The 16,452-nt window shown below is 38.5% G+C and overlaps 1 protein-coding gene across 1 annotated transcript in view; it reads left to right on the forward strand.

The window, feature by feature from the left end:
- Nucleotides 1–16,452, forward strand: part of unc93b1 (unc-93 homolog B1, TLR signaling regulator) — a 56,681-nt gene that overhangs the window by 33,309 nt on the left and 6,920 nt on the right. The window contains 5 exon segments of the mRNA XM_062026762.1: nt 6,974–6,997; nt 7,000–7,020; nt 7,023–7,096; nt 15,903–16,085; nt 16,179–16,452. Of these exon segments, the coding sequence (XP_061882746.1) occupies nt 6,974–6,997; nt 7,000–7,020; nt 7,023–7,096; nt 15,903–16,085; nt 16,179–16,452 (576 nt within the window).

The raw sequence follows: 16,452 nt of genomic DNA on the forward strand, positions 1-16,452 counted from the left end.
GATACAATAACACTTAATATAACTGCACTTCATGTTATGATCCATTGCCCAGATCATGTTTGGTTCTGTTAGTTTGACTACCTCAGTTTTGTTTTCAGCACCCCTGGGTTTGTGTTTTGGTTTCCATGGGTGCTGATTAGTTTCACCTGCCTTATTGATTTGGCAAAATGGCGGCGCCCTAAAGGCAGCGGCTTGCAAACGCTCTTGGGAGTGTAGAGCGATTTGGCAAAAAACACCCGTCATTTCTGTCAATTTCATGGCTGGCTCAAAGCGTGGACACTCTGTGATCACATACGACCGACAGACAATTCTGGATGTGGATGGATCCGGTCGTTATAGACTGAAAGATGCATGTACGGTGGACCTCCGCGCTAGCATGGAAATACTTTGCGGGCTACATCAACCAATGGAGGCGACGTAAGCGGTGTGAGCGGAAGCAGAAGCGGGTATGCCGAGCGGGGCTAACAACAAAGGGAAAAGCTAACCAAAGAAGCGTGGAGTGTCCGGGTAAGAAGTCTTTTAAACTAGAACTAGCCGGCGCCAGGCTGGATAATCCCTGCACACATAGCAATTCTCTTAGAATAAAACACAACTCACATAATGTTTTTTCTTTTGTGACGGTGTCAGAGGCAGACATACATTGTACTGAGGTGGCTAACTATGATGCGTTCAGTTTATCGCAGCATCAAGCAAACAATCTGAAAATCCCCGTCGTATCAATTCCTAGATATGGTCGAAACTATTTAAAGTGCACTACGCATAATAAACGCAACATTATTAATATTGCTACTTCGGATAATTTCAACAAACAATCCTCAAAACAGCCCACTACCTATAATATGGGCTTTTTAAACATAAGATCATTATCTTCCAAAACGTTATTAGTTAATGAGGTCATTAGAGACAACAAACTTGACGTCGTTGGTCTCGCCGAGACCTGGTTCAAACCAGACGATTTTTTTGCGCTAAATGAGGCATCTCCTCCTAACTATACCAATGCGCATGTTGCCCGTCCTCTTAAAAGGGGAGGGGGTGTCGCACTAATATACCATGAAAACTATAATTTTACACCTAACCTAAATAATAAATATAACTCGTTTGAGGTGCTCACTATGAGGTTTGTCACACCGCTGCCTCTCCACCTGGCTGTTATCTACCGCCCCCCTGGGCCCTATTCGGACTTCATCAGTGAATTCTCAGAGTTTGTTGCTGATCTAGTGACGCACGCCGACAATATAATCATAATGGGGGACTTTAATATCCATATGAATACCCCATCGGACCCTCCATGCGTGGCGCTCCAGACTATAATTGATAGCTGTGGTCTTACACAAATAATAAATGAACCCACGCATCGCAACGGTAATACGATAGATCTAGTGCTTGTCAGGGGTGTCACCACCTCTAAAGTTACGATACTCCCGTACACTAAAGTAATGTCCGATCATTACCTTATAAAATTCGAAGTTCTGACTCATTGTCAACAAACTAATAATAATAATAATAACTACTATAGCAGCCGCAACATTAATGCTGCCACAACGACGACTCTTACTGACCTACTGCCTTCGGTAATGGCACCATTCCCAAATTATGTGGGCTCTATTGATAACCTCACTAACAACTTTAACGACACCCTGCGCGACACCATTGATAGTGTAGCACCGCTATAGCTAAAAAGGGCCCCTAAAAGGCGTACCCCATGGTTTACAGAAGAAACTAAAGCCCAGAAATGATCATGTAGAAAGCTGGAACGCAAATGGCGTGCGACTAAACTTGAGGTTTTCCATCAAGCATGGAGTGATAGTTTAATAACTTATAAACGCATGCTTACCTCAGCTAAAGCTAAATATTACTCAAATCTCATCCACCTCAACAAAAATGATCCTAAATTTTTGTTTAGTACAGTAGCATCGCTAACCCAACAAGGGACTCCTCCCAGTAGCTCCACCCACTCAGCAGATGACTTTATGAATTTCTTTAATAAGAAAATTGAAGTCATTAGAAAAGAGATTAAAGACAATGCATCTCAGCTACAACTGGGTTCTATTTACACAGATACGACTGTATATACGACGGACACTGCCCTCCAAAATAGTTTCTCTCTCTTTGATGAAATAACATTGGAGGAATTGTTAAAATGTGTAAATGGGACAAAACAAACAACATGTTTACTTGACCCAATTCCTGGGAAACTTATCAAGGAGCTTTTTGTATTATTAGGTCCATCAGTGTTAAATATTATAAACTTATCACTTTCCTCTGGCACTGTTCCCCTAGCATTCAAAAAAAGCGGTTATTCATCCTCTAGTCAAAAGACCTAACCTCGATCCTGACCTCATGGTAAACTACCGTCCCACCTTCCGTTTATCTTGAAAATCCTCGAAAAAATGGTCGCACAGCAGCTAAATGAACACTTAGCGTCTAACAATCTCTGTGAACCTTTTCAATCCGGTTTCAGGGCAAATCAGTCTACGGAGACAGCCCTCGCAAAAATGACTTATGATCTATTGCTAACGATGGATTCTGATGCGTCATCTATGTTGCTGCTTCTTGATCTTAGCGCCGCTTTCGATACTGTTGATCATAATATTTTATTAGAGCGTATCAAAACGCGTATTGGGATGTCAGACTTAGCCTTGTCTTGGTTTAACTCTTATTTTACTGACAGGATGCAGTGTGTCTCCCATAACATTGTGACCTCGGACTATTTTAAGGTAACGTGCCAAGTTCCCCAGGGTTCGGTTCTTGGCCCTGCACTCTTTAGTATTGACATGCTATCGCTAGGTGACATCATACGCAAATACGGTGTTAGCTTTCACTGTTATGCTGATGACACTCAACTCTACATGCCCCTAAAGCTGACCAACACGCCGGATTGTAGTCAGCTGGAGGCGTGTCTTAATGAAATTAAACAATGGATGTCCGCTAACTTTTTGCAACTCAACGCTAAGAAAACGGAAATGCTGATTATCGGTCCTGCTCAACACCGACATCTATTTAATAATACCACCTTAACATTTGACAACCAAACAATTAAACAAGGCGACTCGGTAAAGAATCTGGGTATTATCTTCGACCCAACTCTCTCGTTTGAGTCACACATTAAGAGTGTTACTAAAACGGCCTTCTTTCATCTCCGTAATATCGCTAAAATTCGTCCCATTTTGTCCACAAGCGATGCTGAGATCATTATCCATGCGTTCGCTACATCTCGTCTCGATTACTGTAACGTTTTATTTTCGGGCCTCCCTATGTCTAGCATTAAAAGATTACAGATGGTACAAAATGCGGCTGCTAGACTTTTGACAAAAACAAGAAAGTTCGATCATATTACGCCTATACTGGCTCACTTGCACTGGCTTCCTGTGCACCTAAGATGCGACTTTAAGGTTTTACTACTTACGTATAAAATACTACACGGTCAAGCTCCTGCCTATCTTGCCGATTGTATTGTACCATATGTCCCGGCAAGAAATCTGCGTTCAAAGAACTCCGGCTTATTAGTGATTCCCAGAGCCCAAAAAAAGTCTGCGGGCTATAGAGGGTCTTCTATTCGGGCTCCAATACTATGGAATGCCCTCCCGGTAAAAGTTAGAGATGCTACCTCAGTAGAAGCATTTAAGTCTCATCTTAAAACTCATTTGTATACTCTAGCCTTTAAATAGACTCCCTTTTTAGACCAGTTGATCTGCCGTTTCTTTTCTTTTCTTTTCTACTCTGCTCCCAACCCGGGGTGGATCGCTAGCCTGTCCATCGGATGGGGACATCTCTACGCTGCTGACCCGTCTCCGCTCGGGATGGTTCCTGCTGGCCCCACTATGGACTGGACTTTCGCTGATGTGTTGGACTTTCACAATATTATGTCAGACCCACTCGACATCCATTGCTTTCGGTCTCCCCTAGAGGGGGGGGGGGTTACCCACATATGCGGTCCTCTCCAAGGTTTCTCATAGTCATTCACATTGACGTCCCACTGGGGTGAGTTTTCCTTGCCCGTATGTGGGCTCTGTACCGAGGATGTCGTTGTGGCTTGTACAGCCCTTTGAGACACTTGTGATTTAGGGCTATATAAATAAACATTGATTGATTGATTGATTGATTAGTGTTCGGGACACTCACCTGCTCCTGGGCACTAATCAGAGAACTGCATATTCCTGTCTTTCGCCACACACTGTCTGGCTGTCTAATTGGCTTCCATGCAACAGTTACGACGTGTATTCCTACGATTCCAGAGCTAAGCTTTGCTTTTTGTTTGCCTGGTTTTATGCTAAGCTTTCACGCTAGCTACTTCCTTAGCTTATCTTCTCGTGCGATCGGCGCACTAGTCTTTTTGTAGTTTTGCATGTTTCATAGACAATAAATCATTGTCTCACCTGCACCTTGCCTCCGGAGTTTCCTGCTGCATCTTGGGAGAACGACCCACACATAACCCTGCGACCACGTTGTTACACTTAAAGTACAAAAACTTGTGCGATTATGTCAATAATTTATTTTCCGTTTGACATTTTATTCGGTTTATGGGTTGAGCACAAGTGTCATGCCTGGAACTTTTCTGACACATTTCAGAAAAAAAAAACAGCCAAGTTGTGCAAAACACCTATGTAGACATTAATTTTTCAGTCTATTTCTTTATTGTCAGAAATACACATTTTGGAGAAAAAAAAGCTCAGTTGTGCAAATCACAAATGTCCACTGCAGTGGACACTGGTTCTCAGGAGGGTATAGTGGCTCCGAATTGCTCTTTGACTTCAACCTTCCAGGCTGTATCCAATTTAGCAGTAAATGGTCATACTTTAGGTCAATGTTGTCCAAACTTTTTGACTTGGGGGGCCGCATTGGGCTAAAACATGTTTGTCCGGGGGCCAAAAGCAGACTGCGTGTAGAGTAAAAAATAAAAATAAAATAAATATATATCCAGCCTACCTATGTATGTATGCATATATATATATATGTATGTATGCATATATATATATATATATATATATATGTATGTATGCATATATATATATATGTATGTATGTATGCATATATATATATATATATGTATGTATGTATGCATATATATATATACAGTATATGTATGTATGTATGCATATATATATGTATGTATGTATGTATGTTTATATATATGTACCGCATTTTTCGGAGTATAAACCGCTCCGGAGTATAAGTCGCACCGGCCGAAAATGCATAATAAAGAAGGAAAAAAACATATATAAGTCGCACTGGAGTATAAGTCGCATTTTTGGGCGAAATTTATTTGATAAAACCCAACACCAAGAATAGACATTTGAAAGGCAATCTAAAATAAATAAAGAATAGTGAACAACAGGCTGAATAAGTGTATGTTATATGACGCATAAATAACCAACTGAGAACGTGCCTGGTATGTTAACGTAACATATTATGGTAAGAGTCATTCAAATAACTATAACATAGAACATGCTATACGTTTACTAAACAATCTGTCACTCCTAATCGCTAAATCCGATGAAATCTTATACGTCTAGTCTCTTACGTGAATAAGCTAAATAATATTATTTGATATTTTACGGTAATGTGTTAATAATTTCACACATAAATCGCTCCTGAGAATAAGTCGCACCCCCGGCCAAACTATGAAAAAAACTGCGACTTATAGTCCGAAAAATACGGTATGTATGCATATATATGTATGTATGTATGTTTATGTATATATATATATATATATATATATATATATATATATATATATATATATATATATATATATATATATATATGTATGTATGTATGTATGTATGTTTATGACATAAACATACATACATATATACATAAACTTTAGGTATGTATGTATGTATGTATATATCTATATATGTATGTATAACTGTATATATATATATATATATATATATATATATATATATATATATATATATATATATATATATATATATATATATATCCATCCATTTTCTACCGCTTATTCCCTTCGGGGTTGCGGGGGGCGCTGGAGCCTATCTCAGCTACAATCGGGCGGAAGGTGGTGTACACCCTGGACATGTCGCCCCTCAGAGCAGGGCCAACACAGATAGACAGACAACATTCACACTCACATTCACACACTAGGGCCAATTTAGTATACATTATATTAATATAATTGATATACAATTAATAATTGATATAATTGGATATTAAAAGTAATGTTTACTTCTGTGACAAGCTCCTTAAAGAGAGTGATTTGCAATTTTCCCATCATGCATTGTAAATTATTTAAATGGTTGTAATTTTTGAAAAATTTATGGTGCTTGGACGCTTTTTATAATAGCCACAAAGTGAGCAGATTGTGTTAGTGTGACCATGTCTGTTGACTTTTTGTGATGGTTGCAGGTTTTTTGCGCCATGAGTGGGAAAGGTTGTGTGGATTTGATCATACAAATAATTGCTGTGCTTTGAGCATTAAAGTTTCAAACAATGTCATTAACCTAATTTTTCCTGATGTCCACTAGATGGCGGCAACGTTTTAGCAATTAGACTGTCAGATATTCAATATTAGTTAAGTTAAGTTAAGTTAAAGTTAAAGTACCAATGATTGTCATACACACTAGGTGTGGGGAAATTTGTCCTCTGCATTTGACCCACCCCTTGGGGAGCAGTGGGCAGCAGCAGCGATTCATTTTTGGTGATTTAACCCCCAATTCCAACCCTTGATGCTGAGTGCCAAGCAGGGAGGTAATGGGTCCCATTTTTATAGTCTTTGGCTGGGCTGGGATTTGAACTCCAACCTACCGATCTCAGGGCGGACACTCTAACCACTAGGCCACTAGTGGTTAGAGTCCAAACTGGGCCGTAATTTGGACACACCTGCTTTAGGTGTTTGTTTTTAAAGATGTCATTTAATTACCATTTATTATGCATAATTGTCTTGCAGTTGGCATTTTGTAGCATACCCACAAGATTATTAAAGTGTTTGGTTCATGTGTCCTGCCAGGAGCCACAATCACCGGTGTGATTCCTGATTCAATACCACGGTGCTGAAAATCTACCAAGCTCTATGCGGCTGATCCAAGTAGAGAGTGTTCTTATGGGCTTTGCCTTCCTGTCTATGATCATCGTAAGTCAACACACCCTTACTTCTGTGATACCTGAATTTCTCCTTAGTTGGTATGTTCTTTACAACATGTTGTGTCCTAAATACCTTTTTTGCAGGGCGATTAGTGAATGAAGTGTGCTTTTGTAATAATGATCTCCAAGTACCAATTTAAATAATAGTACTTGGCTGGAATCAGTGCCATCTACCAAGCTCTATGCGGCTGATCCAAGTAGAGAGTGTTCTTATGGCTTTGCCTTCCTGTCTATGATCATCGTAAGTCAACACACCCTTACTTCTGTGATACCTGAATTTCTCCTTAGTTGGTATGTTCTTTACAACATGTTGTGTCCTAAATACCCTTTTTTGGCAGGGCGATTAGTGAATGAAGTGTGCTTTTGTAATAATGATCTCCAAGTACCAATTTAAATAATAGTACTTGGCTGGAATCAGTGCCATTTGCTTGTTAAAGGCCTACTGAAATGAAATGTTTTTATTTAAACGGGAATAGCAGATCCATTCTATGTGTCATACTTGATCATTTCGCGATATTGCCATATTTTTGCTGAAAGGATTTAGTAGAGAAAATCGACGATAAAGTTCGCAACTTTTGCTCGCTGATAAAAAAAAGCCTTGCCTGTACCGGAAGTAGCGTGACGTCACAGGAGCTAGTATTCCCATTGTTTACAATGGAGCGAGAGAGATTCGGACCGAGAAAGTGACGATTACCCCATTAATTTGAGCGAGGATGAAAGATTCGTAGATGAGGAACGTTACAGTGAAGGACTTGAGAGGCAGTGATGGACGTATCTTTTTTCGCTCTGACCGTAACTTAGGTACAAGCTGGCTCATTGGATTCCACATTCTCTCCTTTTTCTATTGTAGATCACAGATTTGTATTTTAAACCACCTCAGATACTATATCCTCTTGAAAATGAGAGTCGAGAACGCAAAATGGACATTCACAGTGACTGAACATGTAAATACATGATTAATAATATTCAGCTTTGCGAAGCTAAAAAAAATAGAAGCTAACCTAGCAACGTAGCCAACGTGATAGCATAGCAGTCTCAAATGCAGATAGAAACTAAATTTAAAAAAACCCTGACTGGATGGATAGACAGAAGATCAAAAATACTATTAAACCATGAACATGTAAATACACGATTAATAATATTCAGCTTTGCGAAGCTAAAAAAAAAATAGAAGCTAACATAGCAACGTAGCCAACATGATAGCATCAGTCTCAAATGCAGATAGAAACTAAATAAAAAAAACCCTGACTGGATGGATAGACAGAAGATCAAAAATACTATTAAACCATGAACATGTAAATACACGATTAATAATATTCAGCTTTTCGAAGCTAAAAAAATAGAAGCTAACCTAGCTACGTAGCCAACGTGATAGCATAGCAGTCTCAAATGCAGATAGAAACTAAATTTAAAAAAACCCTGACTGGATGGATAGACAGAAGATCAAAAATACTATTAAACCATGAACATGTAAATACACGATTAATAATATTCAGCTTTTCGAAGCTAAAAAAATTGAAGCTAACCTAGCTACGTAGCCAACGTGATAGCATAGCAGTCTCAAATGCAGATAGAAACTAAATTAAAAAAAACCCTGACTGCATGGATAGACAGAAGATCAAAAATACTATTAAACCATGAACATGTAAATACACGATTAATAATATTCAGCTTTTCGAAGCTAAAAAAATAGAAGCTAACCTAGCTACGTAGCCAACGTGATAGCATCAGTCTAAAATGCAGATAGAAACTAAATTAAAAAAAACCCTGATGGATGGATAGACAGAAGATCAAAAATACTATTAAACCATGAACATGTAAATACACGATTAATAATATTCAGCTTGGCGAAGCTAAAAAAACAGAAGCTAACTTAGATGCGGCGGCGGGCTTACTCACTGTAGTGCGTCTGCTATCCTGCTCAAAACACAACACAACCTCCTGGTGTTGGTGTTGCTGTAGTCCGCCGCTCCACCGATCGCACCTACAACTTTCTTATTTGCAGTCTCCATTGTCCATTAAACAAATTGCAAAAGATTCACCAACACAGATGTCCAGAATACTGTGGAATTTTGTCGAAGAAAACAGAGGTATTTGAATTGGGTCCAAACACTTCCCTTGACCTCGTGACGTCACGCGCATACGTTTTCAAGCGGAAGTTTCCTGGGAAGTTTAAAATTGCACTTCATAAGTTAACCCGGCCGTATTGGCATGTGTTGCAATGTTAAGATTTCATCATTAATATATAAACTATCAGACTGCGTGGTCGGTAGTAGTGGGTTTCAGTAGGCCTTTAAAGCTCTGTCAAAATATATTTTTTAAATTGTTGTATGAGGTTTCCCAAGATGAAGATAACTAATTTGAGTAACAGGAATGAAATATAGTTGCATGGCCTTTATATTGCATGTTGACACCAAACAAATTACAGTGATTCAACAAAAAATATTTTACAAAAAAAAAGAAAAAACATTAAAAGATCATTTAGGTAACACGATTATGTGTGATTTTTAACCCCAGGTATAATTTAAATATGATGAAATGTACAGAAAAATAAAAGAGTGAACTTTTTTTTTTTCTTTCTCTATGGCCTGCAGATGATGTGAATGATGCAACTTAAATGTTTCGGAGCGGGTAATGTGTTCGGGTAACAGGCGCTACAGGACAGAGTCAAAACTTAGGGACACGACTTGAGTGTACATTTTATATAAATATATTTTTTTTAATTCAAAAAAATAAAATTAAAGAAAGGGAAGTTACATAAATAGGTAAAACATGCAATATTTCTGAAAGGTTAAAATGATTACATTTAGACTTAGACTTAAACTAGACTTAGACTTCCTTTTTATTGTCATTCAAATTTGAACTTTACAGTACAGATAAGAACGACATTGCGTTGCATTAGCTCATGGTAGTTCAGGATAAAAAAGCAATAAGGTGCAGATATAAATAAATAGATTACTGTACAGATAAATATATTGCACTTTTGCATATGCATCCACGTTTATGGACGTATGTTATTATTATTTCATGGTCAAATCTAATTTTAGGAAGAAAAGAAAGGCAACAAAAGCTATTTACCCAGTGTTAAATTAACATTTTAAATTGTATTTATTAAATATGCAATAACATCAATGTGCACGAAACAAAACGAAAAAATTAAATTAAATGTTATCCTGCAATTATACAATGTATGTGTAGAAGATGTGTATGGCCCCGATTGGGTGAAACTGATAATAATACCTGGAAATAAAAGCTGAAATGTTCGTTTCATCTTTCGAAAAATATCGAAATTGGCCCCACTGTTCTTAGTATTATATTTTATTATATTTTAGTAATTGGATATTCTACCGAAAATCCCCTCAATTAATTGAGTAATTGGATATGTCACATATTTTTGATTGGTTAAAGAACAATTATAAATACAAACAGAACCCCTAAAAGTGCTGTTTGCTACTTGCTCACAGTTAAATTTGTCAACGCAAAAAATATAACACAAACTCCATTGGTAAGCTTTTGTAACCAGTAGTGGTTTAACTGAACACATTTGTTTAAAACATGTCTATATTTTTCACAATTATTAAGTTTATGTAATACATTTTTTTGCCAGCCCGAACAAAAAAAAAAGGTGTTTACGGCTGTCACTCACCCGCACACATATAAAATTAGTCCAAGAGAAGCCACGAACAATTCAGTCATGCAGTCCTGTTGTTATTATGATAGGACATACACTACCGTTCAAAAGTTTGGGGTCACCCAAACAATTTTGTGGAATAGCCTTCATTTTTAAGAACAAGAATAGACGGTCGAGTTTCAGATGAAAGTTCTCTTTTTCTGGCCATTTTGAGCGTTTAATTGACCCCACAAATGTGATGCTCCAGAAACTCAATCTGCTCAAAGGAAGGTCAGTTTTGTAGTTTCTGTAACGAGCTAAACTGTTTTCAGATTTGTGAACATGATTGCACAATGGTTTTCTAATCATCAATTAGCCTTCTGAGCCAATGAGCAAACACATTGTACCATTAGAACACTGGAGTGATAGTTGCTGGAAATGGGCCTCTATACACCTATGTAGATATTGCACCAAAAACCAGACATTTGCAGCTAGAATAGTCATTTACCACATTAGCAATGTATAGAGTGTATTTCTTTAAAGTTAAGACTAGTTTAAAGTTATCTTCATTGAAAAGTACAGTGCTTTTCCTTCAAAAATAAGGACATTTCAATGTGACCCCAAACTTTTGAACGGTAGTGTACATTCAATGACAGCTAACGCTAGCTATCCAAATTGCTATTATTAGCTAACAATACTAAAAGCTAATGCGTGTGCACGTGTTTCGTACGTACGTATGTAGTGTACCAATGTTGTTTTTGACAACCATCTTACATTTAGTCTTAGTCTTAGTCTTTTGGACTAAAATGCTTATTAGTTTTAGTCACATTTTAGTCACTTATGTGATAGTTTTAGTCCAGTTTTAGTCGACGAAAACTCAAAAGGGTTTTAGTCTAGTTTTAGTCGATGAAAAGTCAAAAAGGTTTTAGTCTAGTTTTAGTCCAAAAAAAAAGAATAAAAAGTATAATATAAGTATAGTCTTTTAACAAATTAATTTAGGTCAATAAGTATTAGAGATTGCTGTTGGGCAGTGTCACACATAAGTTGTGAAAATAGCAGCAGATCTATAAGTTCAACCCATTGTAAGCTTGCAGATCTGCTATTTTCACAAATAATAACAATAAAGGAATTGTTTTAGACATATAAGGTTTCCACCCAACAGCAAATTTCTGATCCAAGGATTGTGTATTACACAAAGATAAAGTGGTAACAGTGGAATCAAAGTTCATTACTCCAAAAAAGCCAAAAAGCAAAAACATTCTACTTCAGCAATTGTGGCTTTATTTCTCAGAATTTGTTAAAGTACAATGAACATAAACATGCACAAAATATGAGTGATGGATGAGGAACACATATGCTCAACTTGGCCCTGTCTGCCAGTGCAATTACAACAGATATCATACAACCCCAGTCTCTATAATTTGTGCAAACCATGTAATAAAATAATCAATTAATTCCTGATTCCTTAATGGGGCTGCACAACGTCACTTGTGGCTTTTAGGCTAAAGCTAGCAGACTCTACGTATAACAGTAACTCGACCTGTTTAACATATCAAGTTACGTGCTGACAGAACGTACTCACAAAGAAATAACCACACCGTCACTGAATGTAAACATGGCTAAACATGCTGCTAAAGTAACACACACATAATGAATTGATGTTAGCGTAACAAAAGCTAACTTTAGCCTGAAGTTAGCAGCCAATTTGCGCCAGGAGTATGTGGAAAACGTACTAATGTCTTAGCTTACTATGACATTTATCGATTATGTTAACAGCATTTGTAACTTACCTTCGAAAAAATATCTTTGTGGTGAGCCTTAAGGTGCCGCTTAAGGTTGGTCGTATTTTTTCCGCATATTTTGTGGCCACATTTGTCACCGTCTTCCTTCACAATACACTCTGTTTTATTATCTGCTGGGTTATATTTAAAATACACCCATATGTCGTCTCTACGTTTGCGACCACCGAGCCCCTGTGTTGAAACTGCCGCCTCCATCACGGTCCATTGCCTGATGAGTAACAACAGTCTGACGTGTTGAGCACGTTGTGCGCTGCACGCCAGTTGGTGGGCGTGGTTTTAATTGACACACACAATAAACAGAAATGTCATGCATTTTAAACGTCTGACAGATTACCCACTAACATTTTTGTCCGTTCTCGTCTCGTCAACGAAAACTCACACACGTCTCGTCATGTTTTCGTCATCAGAGAGACATGTTTATCTCGTCACCGTCTCGTTATCGTCATGAAAAAAAGTGGCGTCAACGAAATGATTTCGTCATCGTCATCGTTGACGAAAACAACACTGTAGTGTACATACATCATTAAATTCTAGAAGCCGTACAATGGTAGGAAATACTGCTTAGAATACATTGGAAAGTTAGCTCCCTCTAGGCATCTGTGTAAATGTTGCAAACAGACCCTTTAACTATAAACATCATTATACCAGAGCATACTTTTATTGTCCTGCGATGAGGTGGCGACTTGTCCAGGGTGTACCCTGTCTTCCGCCCGATTGTAGCTGAGATAGGCTCCAGCGACCCCCCGCGGCCCCAAAAGGAACAAGCGGTAGAAAATGAATGGATGGATGGCATACTTTTATTGTGAAATTACATTTTGCTGTTTTTAAAGACCTACTGCAAAAAAGGTAGTAATAGATCAGCTATATGTCATCGCTCTAGTGTTTTTAGGAATTTGCTGCAATTCAAATACTACGCGCTAAACAGCGTCTGCTAACTATAAAATTGCGTGTACTATTAGTGGTTGTGTTGCGTGTGATCTACTAAAACTGTATGTACAATCGATAACTGGTGCCGACCAGCTTTTTTAAAAGAGGATTTTGCACTATGAAGCTCTCAACATGGAGACACTCATTTACTGCACATTCATGTTATCATGTTGCTACTGGGCCTCTGGCGTTTTGCTGTGTTTTTAAACATGCAGCAGACATGTACCACTTTTTATGGGCTTTTTAAAAGCAGTCCTGCGGTGCAGCTACAGTGAAACCAACTTTTTTAGCACACTGAAGGTGCACCCTGGTAGAACCTGGCAGCAAGTGTAAGCGTGCCCTGGAATGTTCCAGACACAAGAAAACTCTAAAGAAGTTTTTTTCATTCATATGACAAAACAAGGATCATTGAAAACTGCCACCAAAACACATCCATGAAATTTGTTTTTATTGAGCCTTTTTAGTCATCCATAAAATTATAAAATAATATTGTTGAATTGACGATATGTCCCATGTATTGACAAGCATACATGGGACGGAAATGCAATGCGATCGCCTCCTTTCTCACAACTATTTCTTTGCAACTGCCAGTTTGCACGTACATTTCAGATGTGCTAAATATAGACGCAAAACATCTCCTGCAGTCCAGCTCTAGTCTTGATAAATCACACTTTGTGTGCCAAATAATTTGTGTTTTCTCCTCCAAGTATTGTGGGGGTTCTGATGATCAGCATATATTCTGCATATTCATGAACACAGACACGCTAAATGGATTCCACTCCTTATTTTACTCACTTACTTACACAAATGTAGTAGATCAGCTTTTCAAGTTTGCACACATTTTAACACATGCACACCTTTAGTAAATCAAGTCCTAAGTCGGGTGTCATTCAGTCATCAGTGGAATAGCCCTGACATCAGTGATGGGCAGTAGTGAAGTGAAGTGAATTATATTTATATAGCGCTTTTCTCAAGTGATTCAAAGCGCTTTACATTGGCAGTAGTGAAGTGAATTATATTTATATAGCGCTTTTCTCAAGTGATTCAAAGCGCTTTACATTGTGAAACCCAATATCTAAGTTTCATTTTTAAACCAGTGTGGGTGGCACTGGGAGCAGGTGGGTAAAGTGTCTTGCCCAAGGAGTGACTAGGATGGCGGAAGCGGGAATCGAACCTGCAACCCTGAATTGCTGGCACGGTCGCTCTACCAACAGAGCTATCTCGCCCCAAACAAGCTACATGTAGCTAAGCTATGTAGCTTAACTACATTTTCCAGAAGCTTGGCAGTAGCTTAACTACTTTTTTCCATACATACAGAGAAAATCCATGCTGATTGGTTTGTGTTCGTATGATGAGTCACAATTGGCTAAGGTTAGGACAAAAAATTACGGACCGGCCAATCAGAGGCGGATCATAGAAACCAGGAAGCACAATCATAACAGTCATGCACTCATGTCACATGACGACGAGGGAGTCGGAGAAAGAGCTGACCACTCAAAAAAAAAGAAACATACTTGAAAATGGCAGAGGGATTCTATCCTGCAGATTAAATTTTACCTTTAGTGATGAAGATGGCGTGCAGGAAACCCACAATAATGCGTTTACTTGGCCATATTTAGACAAATGTTTGCGTTTAAAGAAAACAATGCCCAAAACCTTAGTTTTTAGTTGTTGTACACCAAAATCCTAACTGCTCTCTGCATCTAAGACATCCAACACAAATTTAGGAACACACATTAAGGTGAGTTGAGTTCAAGAAAAGTTTTACTGCACATAACCATTACCAACTGTTCCCAAACAACACACAAGTAATTGTTTTTGTCAAGATATAGATAGATGCTGTTTTTTTTTTTTTACTGTAGGTAGACAAAATGAATAACATTATAGGGATGGACCAACTAAATAAATACATACAGTGGGGTGCAGGGACCCCTAGAGGTATTTGTAGGGTGTCCCCAGCTACATGACAGATATTGGGTCCATTTGTACACTCTCAGTTACATTAACATTGATATTATACATGTGGGACCATAGATATAAATGCTGTTGAATGTAACTTTGATGTAGCAAGCTACTTTTCTCGTGTAGCTTGCTGCAATTCTCTGCGGGTAGCTTCCTCTGTAGCTTAGCTACATTTAATCATGAGTAACTTGTACCCTAGCTTACTACATTTTCCAAGTAATTTTCCCATCACTGCCTGACATAATATAATTCACTGTATATTCCAGTCTGTATGTATGATTCTTAATTTTTATTATTATTTTTTCAAACTAATTGCAGCTGTTTATGATTCCATCCTTGTTAAAATCATGGAAAGCCCAATAATAACATTTTTGAAGCATAAAGGGTAAACTGAAGGCCACATTATTAAGGATTACAGTGTTAAAGGATTTAGCATAATGTCAGTCCTGTGTCAATGTTTCCATCTAAAGTTATTTTTTAAAAATCTTGTTCAGTTCCTTGTGCTTTGTGGAGCTGCCTACCGCCCGACAGAAGAGATTGACCTCCGCAGTATCGGCTGGGGGAACATCTTCCAGCTTCCTTTCAAACACCTCAGAGACTACCGCCTACGACTGCTCTGCCCTTTCTTCATCTACAGCGGACTCGAAGTTCTCTTTGCCATCAGCGGGCTCTCTTTGGTGCTGCGCTGCCATTAAGTCTTAACCTTAATTTCAAATGGATTTTTAACTGAGAGATGTGTAGATTGATTCATTTGTTCTCCCCACCCACAGTCCTACGGCGTTTGCACTTTGGGTCTGAAAAAACTGTGGCTCCTCGTGATGGTTTATGGATTTTCTTGCTCCGTCTTCTCCTCGCTGTCCCTCGGCCTCCTGCGTCTCCCGCGATGGACATGTCTGGCAGGGGGCGCTGTTGTGCATTTTGTGCTGTTGTTGGTTCTCATGGTGTTTTCTCCGGCTCCCCGAAACCTGGCGTATGAGGGCCCCCTGCTGGTGATCTCCATACTGTGGGGCCTCGGCACAGCCCTAAACAAGACTGGAGTCAGCA

Source organism: Entelurus aequoreus, linkage group LG18, assembly GCF_033978785.1.
Source record: "Entelurus aequoreus isolate RoL-2023_Sb linkage group LG18, RoL_Eaeq_v1.1, whole genome shotgun sequence".
Lineage (NCBI taxonomy): Eukaryota > Metazoa > Chordata > Actinopteri > Syngnathiformes > Syngnathidae > Entelurus > Entelurus aequoreus.